Source organism: Suricata suricatta, chromosome 11 (assembly GCF_006229205.1).
Source record: "Suricata suricatta isolate VVHF042 chromosome 11, meerkat_22Aug2017_6uvM2_HiC, whole genome shotgun sequence".
Classification (NCBI taxonomy): domain Eukaryota; kingdom Metazoa; phylum Chordata; class Mammalia; order Carnivora; family Herpestidae; genus Suricata; species Suricata suricatta.
In genome coordinates, this window is record NC_043710.1 from 38,674,883 (window position 1) to 38,685,670 (window position 10,788).

General features: G+C 47.8%; 1 protein-coding gene across 2 annotated transcripts in view; it reads right to left on the reverse strand.

Annotated features, from left to right (window-relative positions):
- Positions 1-10,566, reverse strand: part of NAV2 (neuron navigator 2) — a 373,160-nt gene extending 362,594 nt beyond the window's left edge. For both annotated transcript variants that reach the window (XM_029956497.1, XM_029956496.1), the window contains exon 1: positions 10,202-10,566. In XM_029956497.1, coding sequence (XP_029812357.1) covers positions 10,202-10,459 — 258 coding nt within the window. In that variant the 5' untranslated portion in view covers positions 10,460-10,566. The remainder of the gene's footprint in view (positions 1-10,201) is intronic.
- Between the last annotated feature and the right edge of the window lie 222 nt (positions 10,567-10,788).

The window sequence follows — 10,788 nt, forward strand, 5'->3', positions numbered from 1 at the left end:
TTACTGGGTTACTGGCACAAGAAGGCAGTGGTCAAGAGATGTTGGAATTAGAGATGCCCAGGTATGAATTCTGTCACCCGTCCATACCACCTGTGTGACCTGAGTAAGTTCCACGACCCCTCTCAGGCTCGTCTCCCTTCTGACTCCTCATTCTCCCCCCTTTCTGGTAAAACAGGATCAATATTGGCTCAGAACTTTTGCGTGAGGATGAAATAGACGGATGTGGCATGTAAATGATTGCTGTCATTGTTATTCCCAGAAGGCTGTCCCATCCTGGGACTCTCGAAGCCCTCCCTTTTCTTCACCAGCTAAAATCCTCCAGAATCTTTCTCAGGCCCCCCTTCCAAAGCTGGTGTGTGTGTGTGTGTGTGTGTGTGTGTGTGTCTGTGTGTGTGTGTGTGTGTCTGTGTGTGTGTGTGTATCTGCCAAAGTCCTCGAGAGCCCACGGTGTTCTCTCCCCCTCCAGTCTACGGTCCAGTCACTGTCACATCCAGTCAGTGTCCACACATTGTCACATCCAGACAGTGTAGACATTATCAACAGCCTCCTTCTTCTGCCCAGCCAGGCCAGGTGCATTTCTCTAAGACCTGGAGTTGGAGAGCTTTGATACTGGCCTCCGCCAAGGTTCAGGTAGCCCTCTCTGTGTCTCCTACATTTGGCCACCCCCACCATCACATGATCTTCTCAGTGCACAAGCCAAGAGGGAGTTCTACAAAACACGTGGCTTAGCCAGAGCCTCATGACCACAGCTGGTGCTCAATATCCACTTGCTCCTCCATTTCAATTCTTTCATCTTCCCCTTCCCATCCTTCTTTTCCTCTGCAAATAGTAACTAAGAACCTACTATGGGCTGACCCTGTATCAGTAGAGATCAAAAGAGACACATCCCTGACTCATGGAAGCCATGGTCTGGCTAAACAAGCAATCACAGGCCAAGCTGTGGGGGCTATAGAGCAGGCTATGGGAGCATATAGGAGAGATGCTATCATGGTGATGGTGGAAGACTTCCTGGAGGAGGTGACACAAAGCTGAAGCTTGAAAGGGTGAAGGACAAGGAGGATTTAGCCAGACAAAGGAGGCCTAAGTAGTGTTAGAGGAGTAAGACTCAACTGGAGGTTTTAATAGTTTTAAAAGTTCCCTCCTTAAAAACCATTTCTTTTATGCTTTCAACTTTGGAAACATCTTTGGTTTTTACAAAAGAGTATCAAACCAACCTGAATCTTGTGATTCCATAAACCGTCAGCAACTATTCTCATGAAAGAATGGGAATTAAGCCAAGATTCTCACACTATACCAGAAAGGAGATAAGGACTCCAGATCCTGAACCCAGTGAAATAAACTTGGCTGGGCTACTTATTATCAGTGCGCACGCGTGCGTACACACACACACACACACACACACACACTCACTCACCCATTCCTGTCTCATTTATGTTCTCATGGGTACACCGTAGATATCAAGAGGACTGCTAACATATACTCTATAGCCAGAGCTTTGTTTTATTTCTCAACATTTTATTTTGAAAAATTTCAAACAGAAAAGTTGAAAAAACTGCACATGTATCTTCACCTAGATTTATCAGTTGTTAACATTTTATGACATTTACTTTCTCCTCTCTGCAGATATGCTAACCTTTTTTTCCTCCTGGACTATTTGAGAATTAGCTGTTGACACCGAGACATCGCTAGGTGTCTCAGTATGTATCTCCCAAGAAAAAGGACATTTTCTTACATAACCCCAATACCATGAACACTGATGGAATAATACTAATACACCATCTGAATTCAGACATCTTCGATTGTCTCCAAAAGGAACTTTCTAGATTTATAGCTCGTTTAGGATCCAGTCAAGCATCTCACTGGATTTGGTTATCACATCTCTTTGGTCTCCTTTTCTAGACTAGTCTCCATCTACCTTTTAAAATTTTTGTCTTTCATGACATTGCCAGTTTTGAAGATATCAGGCCTGTTGTCGTAAAGGATGATCCATAGTCTGAATTTATCTGATCGCTTCCTCATGTCAACAAATGATTCTGAGCAAACTCCCCATTTTTCTCTTCCTCGCTCCAGGACCAGCCCTGCCAACTGCACACTGATAAGCACTTAGTGGACCTTGTGGCCTCAGAGCACTTGGAATTTTACAAATTCCAGAGAGGTTTAACTAATAACTAAATAAACAAATATATATTTAATATTGAAAGAATATTTTCAGTATTTCCAAACCCTAGGGGCAGAGGGGAGGAGCCAAATGCCATATGTACCAACTCAAAGGATATTTTATAGCAATTTACTTTGATTCAGTATTAACAATGGCTTTTCAGATTAAAAAAATTAATGCTTACTTATTTTTGAGAGAGAGACAGAGAGAGACAGAGCTGAGTGGGGGTAGGGGTAGAGAGAAAGGGAGACACAGAATCGAAAGCAGGCTCCAGGCTCTGAGTTGCCAGTGCAGAGCTCGATGCAGGGCTCAAACTCAGGACCTGTGAGATCATGACCTGAGCCAAAATCTGACGTCTAACCGACTGAGACACCTCTGCTTTTCAGATTTTTAAAAAAATGTTTGTTCATGTATTTTGAGAGAGAGAGTGAGTTCATGCATGCATGTAAGCAGGGGAGGGCAAGAGAGAGGGAGAGAGAAAAAATCCAAAGCAGGCTCTGCACTGACAGTGCAGAGCCTGAAGTGGGGCTCAAGCTCATGGACTGTGAGACCATGACTTGAGCCAAAATCAAGAGTCAGACACTTAACCGATTGAGTCCCCAGGATCCCCCCCAGATATTTTTTTCAAAGTGCTTTCACCCTTGTAGGAACTTTGGAGTCAAACAGATATGGGCTCAAATTCTGGATCTACCACTCTCTGGCTACGCTACTTGGCAAAACAGCTTAACCTCTCTCATTCTTGGCTCCCTTAAAGGGTATTTATGGTGTAAGGTGCTTAAGCCAGTGTCTCAGTCCTAATAATTGCCTCTGTTAAACTTCCCAAGAACCCTTCAGAAAAGAGAGAGCAAGAATTATCCTCTCTGTTTCATAAGTGAGGTAACTGAAGCTCAAAAGACAATGCGACTTGTTGAAGGTCATGGCAGCAAAGCGTCCGACGCGAGAGAACTAGAACCAAAGTTGCTGACTCCTGGAGCAGTCACTTCCATTTCTCTTCAGGAAGTAGCATCTTCCTTGTGGTATGCTGTGAGGACTGACTGACATGATACACATTCTGGTGCTATGCATTATGCTGGTACAGAGGCTATGGTCAGTCAGCGTCAGTGGCCATCATTACCATTATTTCTACTGTGTCAGACTGCTGTGAGTCACTGATTTTGTTCAAAGGCCCCAAAAGAACTCTGGGAACCAGGCTCATAATTATCCTGACTCCCACCAAGACAGGGTGGGAATTGAAACACCCTAAAATTCACGGAAGGTATGAAGGTTTCGCTTGGAAAAAACGACAAAATATTCTGAGGCTGTGGGGCCATTGTTTGCAAAACACAAGAGAGGGTCTGTTTTTCTTGGGAAAGAGACACTAAATCATGAGTCATACTTTAGGTTCTGTGTGGGTGACTTGAGGTTCCTGAGAAAACTTTTGTGTCACTCACTATTGTCGGGTGTGGACTGAAAACACAAAAAGCTTGACCCAGTTTTATTCCCCAAATCACATGACCCATTCTGACCAAGACATTCTAGGAACACATTGTCCATCTCCTTGAACAATGCGACCAGGAGACAGAGTAGCCATTGAAATTGGCCATGAGGCAATTAGTAAAACACCGTTGAGCAGCCAGCCATGCCTTGGGGCACCTCGATGACCAAACAGATCACAAGGTCTGGCTCCCACCATACGCATGCCAGCCTCGAGGGAAGAGGGCATTCCTTCTGCCCTCAAAACAATAAACAGCCATTCAGAAACCCAATCAATGAGACTGTCCCATTCTTGGTCCTGGGCAAGGCCATTATACTGTCCGGTGGCTGCGGTGCTAGCTCGGACACGGTGTTACTAAGAAGGCTTTTCCAGAAGGTTGGTTTGCAGTAGGTCCCTCAGCTTGGTTGGTGCTATCGGGACGGCATGTCTGGAACCAAAATGTGGAGGTTTCATTTCACAACTCTGGATATGACTCATTTAGAGGCCACTGTTCTTAATTTATTCTTGCCTCCCATTCATCTAACCAAAGCTCTGCTATGCTCTCTGCTTTCGCATCTGTCCTTTAATGTACTCAACCATGCACTTGGGAGAGAGGTAGCGTGGAAAGAACATGAGCTTGGCATGAGGCAGATCTGGCTTCCACACTTGGTTCTGACCTTGGGTGATAAAAATAGGCAACACCACATATCCTTGCTTATTACCTGCCAGGCACTAAGCTTGATAACCTACCTGTGCCCGTTTCTACTTCATAGGTGAAGACACTGACATTCAGAGATGTTAAGTAATGTGCCAAAGTCTGGATTCGAACCCTGGTGTGTCTCTCAATGAAGCCCAATCTGCCACGTAAAGCTGCCTTGAAATGCAAACGTCCTTTGCTCTCAGCTTCTTCGTACGAAATGCGTAAACCACTTTACGTTTTAGCCATTTCTTGTGTCTCAAATTGTATATAAACAAACATATGCAAATATACATTTAAGAAATAGGTGTATAAAGCAATATATGTACAAAACCAATACATATACGAAACAAATATATGTTTGATATATATAGTTTATATATAGTATAGAGTTATATATAGTATAGAGTATATATATAGTTTATATATAGTATATATACCATATATATAGCAACAGAGACTATCAGGCACATAGCAGATACTCCATAAATGCTCCCTTCCCTGTGGCTGAGGCTGATTCTAAGAAACCAAATCTCTGAGCCCAAGCCAAAATCTCACAGGGCGGTTTGCCTTTTTCAGAGGAGCCTCCGGAGCTCCGCAGTCTTAATGAAAACACCTCTCTCAAGGCCCCGGCTCTTCTGTCTCATAAGTAAATAATACGGGACACCAAGATTTGGTTGCTTCAGTCCTGGTCACAGAGGAAGACAGTGTGAGAAGTGGGAGGCCAATCTAGCCATTCCGAAAGCTGGAAATAGGCGGCAATTCCTCCAGCCTGGCCTTTGATGTGTGCGCGCCTCCATGTGCTCATTACTTTAAGCTGTTCCATGTGTATATATGTGTGTGTGTGTGTATATATGTGTATATACACATATATTTGTATATGTGTGTGTGTGTATATGTGTATATACACATATCCAGAAGTAGATGTATTTATATACATATATATACACACACACAACGGTATCCTAAATAGGCCACCAGTCCCACCTTTAAAGTGTCTTCAGAAAATTAACCCATGGAATAAGCAATAATATGTGAAATATAAACATTCTTGCATGTTGGCAGATAACCATGCTATACATTCCCCTCTAAGAACTGAGAAGGAGAAGAAAGGGAATAACACAACGGCAGAAAAATGCACTAATCAAATCCATAATCAACTTTGATGATGGAGTAAGGAGTCTAATCAAAACACAATGGGACAAAGTTGCAACAGGTTATAAGCTTGGAGCTGTGCTCTCTTCCCAGGGGCCTCGCCTGCTCTTTCTTTTTAAACATCTAAAATACCCACAGAGGATTTCAATCACTTCTAATTACTCTTTTAAAGAAATGAGTTGCAAGTTGAACATCAGGCTCCTAAAAACAGGAAATATCGAAGTATTACAGATATAATTTTTTTCCCTTGCAGCTGCTTCTTAAAAATAAGCTAACCTCTCCTCAAATAGCTCATGCGCGTTCCTTATCAGTATGTCAGCCGGCCAGGGTTTCTGAACTAACGCAGAGCATGCCTCTAAAACAATTCTTTGCATATGGTCATAATTTATACACTGCGTTAACAGGGCAGATGCTATAAATGTTCGCTCTTGGGGGATGGCCCAGGTATCCCAGCACCGGGAGGAGAATTCGGGAGGGGTGCTGCTCCGGAGCACCGCCCCGCCCCCAGTGGGGGTGGAGCCCAGCTGTACGTTTGTAGGTTCAAGGTGGCAGACGGACAGTGGGGCTTCACCTAAGTGCTGTCTGCTGGCTACCTTAGGTCTTCTCACACTTAATGGGCTTGGAGAGCCAGCTTGGGAGGAAAGGGCTGTCACTGGCTGAAGAGAATTGCTGCATAATAAAAGCAGCCGTGAGAACAGCCTCTCTCCCCTGTAACTACCGCGTTGAACATTCTGAACCCCAAGCTAATAACGATAATCACTGTCATTTCCCAAAGGTCTATTATGAACCAGGTCTTTATGGAGGCCACCTCCCCCCTTCTCCTAAGGAGCCTGCATGTGCAGAATTCTCATCCACCAGACAGTGCGCACAGCCAATCCTTCACGGTCACCTGGGTGGCCCAGTCGGTTAAGGGTCTGGTTAAGGGTCCGACTCTCGGTATCGACTCAGGTCATGATGTCACGATTCGATTCGTGACTTTGAGCCCCACGTCGGGCTCTGTGTCTGCACTGAGAGTGCGGAGCCTGCCTGGGATTCTCTTTCTCTTCACCTCCCCTGCTGGCGCACATGCGTGTTCTCTTTCTCAACATGAATAAACTTTAAAAAGAGCCGATCCTTCAACTGCAAAATGCTTTTGTTCCCTCACCACCATATTTTAAAAGAAAAATACTAGATACAGAACAATTACCTGTTGTATGAAAGCGTGGCTTCCCTGTGGTGGCATCATCTTCTGCTCTGCACCACCACATGGCCCTGCTCCTCATCCTTCCCTCTCATGATCATGTCACTACCTCTTCTTCCCACCCAGCCAGGCCTGAAGCCCAGCCTCCTCCAGAAGGCCCTCTGGATTTCTCCAGCCATTGTGGCTCTGCCCTTCCTTTGAGCCCCAAGCATACTTTTCAGCCCTCTCTGTGTTGTGTCCTGTTGCTCTTGGTACATTGATTACATCTCCAATTAGACTATGAAATCCCCAAGGCCCAGGCCGTGTCTTATTTACCCCGTACACCTGCCAGGATAAGTGATGGAGGGAGGCAGCTATGAAGGGTGGAAGACCACTGGACTTGAAGCTAGACCAATGTGAGTTGGACCTTCTGTTCCATCCCACTGGAGCAGGACGACCTGGAGCAAGTTACTGCAGACTTGCAGAGTCTCACTCGCTCTTCAAGCTCAAGGGTCAGAGCAGTGGTTTTACAGGGTCTTGCCAGTAAGCCGGAAGTCTCTGTGGTTATCTCTGTAAAGGACAGGGGTTAAGGGCCTGGATTCCAGAGCCAGACTGTCTACGTTCTAATTCTACTTCTGCTACTCCCAAGGCTACTAACCCAGTCTTTGCCTCAGTTTCCTCATGTGTAAAATGAAAATAACAACGTTGATGTCATTGCATTGTCATGAGAATCAAATGAGGTATTTTATGTAATTGTCTTTAGAACAATTCCTGGCACATAGGAAAGGATTCTATTATTTGATTTGCCATTATTATATTGTTATTGATTTGTCAATGTTATATCATTTGACTGACAAGTGCTCTGTAAATTCTTGTGAACGGATGAATACCTTTTCAATGGCTAGAGAAATAAGTTCTGCCTTTTTTCACTTAGAGGCTATTAGATCTAGGTTCAACATGCCTTATCTCTTGGTTTAGTGATATAAATAGCTAATTATATTAAGTGTCCTTTATTTGCCAGACACTGGGCTAAACACTTCATGGGTAATTTTTCTCAGTTTTACAATTTGTGTGGTTGTTTATGCCCATTTGTACAGATGGAAACACTGAGGTCCAGAGAGGTTAATTGACCTAGTCACTCAGTACATGGCAGAAACAGGACACCACGGATATCTACCTGACTTTAAAATCTATGTACTGACCACTGCACAACTCATCCTCCTGAGAAAAACTCCCCAGATAAAAGGGAGAGTCAGAGGCCCCAAGATATCATCTGCCATACAACTCAACGTTTCCTGAGTGTCTTCTAGTGATAGATACCAGGTTTTGGATTAGAGACCACAGAAGTCCAGCCAGACACAGTCCTCAAGCTGTAATAGAGAGGCTTTCCTGGATGGTGAATGGGCACTAAGTTAGGTAGAGTGAAAGAAAGCCCTGTCCAAAGAAGGGAAAACCACCTTTGCCAAAGTCACTTTGATGCCAGTAAGGACAAGGATCTGCTGGCTGCCTCAGGGAAGAGCCCTCAGAAAGCCCAAACATGGATAAGGAAAGTGGGCTGGTAAAAAATAGGATAGCCCACCAGGAAGCAACCAGTTTCCTGCTAAGGAAACTGTCCGTCCAAACCATCCACATGATGAGCACATAAGGTCCCACTGAGGGTAAAACAGGTGCAATGGGAGCATTCTGGGGATAGTGGGCCAAGAGGGAGGGAGGAGAGCCAAGCGGAGGCACCAGGACCCTGCCAGCCCCTCCAGGAACAGGTGGATACTATTTTTTCAGGAAAGAGGGTGATGAATCCCCTTTCCAGAACCTGCCCCCTGCAAGTCCTCCAACAATGTTTGTTAAATATGGGGTCAAATGGGCAAAGGCAAAACAGCTGCCTGGGTGGGGACAATCCTGTGCCTACTTTCCCTCTCATTCTTCAGTTCCTTCTCATCAGGCCGGAGGGTGTGTGTCACATCCCAGAGTCGCTGCTCTGGCCTCCCACATACCACCCACCATACCTCATAAACCCCATCTCCTAGGATGGATAGGAAAACCTCCCAGGAGTGAACCCCTGAGCACATTCCCGTTTTGGAGCCCACAGGCCAAATCCTGGGGCTCAAAGCAGAAAAAGAGAACACCGCATACAATCCTAGCAGAGCCAGGCCCCCTGGAGCACAGGGCGAAATCTTGCTTCCCTCCCACACGCCATCACTCAAACCTGTCAGCTGCCAAAAATGTTTAGCAAGTGCAGCAGCATGGGGCATGCTTATCAGCCTGGCCTGGGAGCTTAATCTGCTTCGAGGGCCTTCTCCAGCCCAGAGTTCCAAAAGTCTGCTTACAATTAACTCCCAGCTCCAGTTCCTCCATCGGAAAGGTTAGCAATGTGTTGAGTTCTAGCCTCTGATCAGAGAAAGCTCCAGGAGAAGGTGGAGACAGTGTCAGCAGAAAAGAAAGTGCCAAAAAGGTCAGCTGGTCTGTTGCCACTTCCCTGACACCAGCCCCAAACCACCTCCCCCTCTGGCTTCCTGCCTCTCCTGACTGGGACAGTCACATCCGTCAGGTCAGCCTGTCCCCAAAAGTCCCTACTGACTGACTGCCAAGAAAATACTGCATGCCCATGCTCCCGCCTACCAGATGAGAGGGGAGAAAAAGGAGCTGGGAGGGCAGAAGGCCAAGAGAAACTGATTGGCCCTTGCTGATTTCCTTAAAAGAGACTGCATGGCCAGGGCCTGTCACCCAGCCGAACTGGGTGATGCAGGCTCTGTCTGAAAAGGTAGAAGTCACCATTCTCTTCAAGCCCAAGCCATCAGCCATCCCCACACCCGGTCACCCAGCCTACCAGCGCCAGGACTTACTACCCAGGAAGGAGGGGCTTAGCTTCAGGCAGCCATTTGGAAACAGCCACCCCCACCCCCACCCCCTTCCTCACCCCCACCGCAACAGCCAGCCAAGACGCCAGGAGTCTCCGGTTGCCTGCTTCGGCTGGTGCACCGGGCACTCCTAGGGCAGTCCCAGCACAGTGCCTGGAATCCTGTCGGCCCAAGAGACGGGCAGGGGCAGGCCATCTTCAAACCAAGGGGAACAGGTTGATTGCAACCCCTAGACCCCTTTTCCTGGATCTTGCAGCCAGGCCTGGGGGCATCGAGCCCAAGAGACTTCAGACCATTCCTTGGCATAGATGGAATCTTTGCAGAACCGACAGCCAGCCGGCCGCTGCAGCAGACACTGCCTTCTTGAGGCCAAGCTCTCAATATGCAGGAACTGACATTTCCAGAGATGCAGGGGTGTGTGTGTGTGTGTGTGTGTGTGTGTGAACACGCCACCCGTACCCCCCAGAAAATAGCTGCTGGCGTACCTTCCCCCCCCCCCCCCCCCGGTCTCTCAAGGTTCTTAAGGCAAACCTTTGGCACCCGAGCCACACCCACTGGCCAGCCCATTCTCCTCGCGCATCCCCAGATCTGCCAGCCTAAGTAGAAAAGCTCCCTTCTGCGCCCACCCGGTAGCCCTTTCACCCATCCAGCTGTGTGACCTTCCTCCCCAAGAAGTATTCACCCACCCTCCCAGAACAGTGACCCGGCACACAGCGCCTCTCACCTGGGTATCGAACCCGTTTTCCACCGAGCCGCTCTTCCGCAGCGGGAGCCCCTCCCCCGCCGGCTCCTGCAGCCCCTGGGATTTCAGGGGGATCTGGCTAGGGTAGGTAGTCTTGCTCACCTCCACCTTGCTCCCCAGCTTGAGGTAGCAGGGCTGGGGGCCGGCCCGGGCTGGGGGCACGTGCAGGATGGGTGCGGCGCTGTGCACGGGTTTGGGCAGTCCCGACTTCATTTTGGAGGCGACCAGGATGGCCGGCATCTTCTCCCGGGGCTTCGGCTTTCCCAGCACGTCCCTGGAAGCGGCGGCGGAGGCGACCGCTAAAGGCAGCGCGGGCAGCAGAGCAGGCGCCGGGCCTCGGCCCGCGAGGCGCCCACCACCAGTGGAGAAAAAAAAAACAGGAAAAAAAAAAAAAGCCCAGGGTCTGGGAGTCAGAGCAAACCGGCGAGCGCGCCTTCGGGTTGCAGGAGGGAGCAGAGGACTGGTCGCTGCGCTCAGCTGGTCCCACCTGGACGGATGCTGCAGTCGGGTTTCACGCCCGTCCTGGGCGGCCTGTTCAAGGGATCTGGGCGCTCAGGGACTGTTCCCTC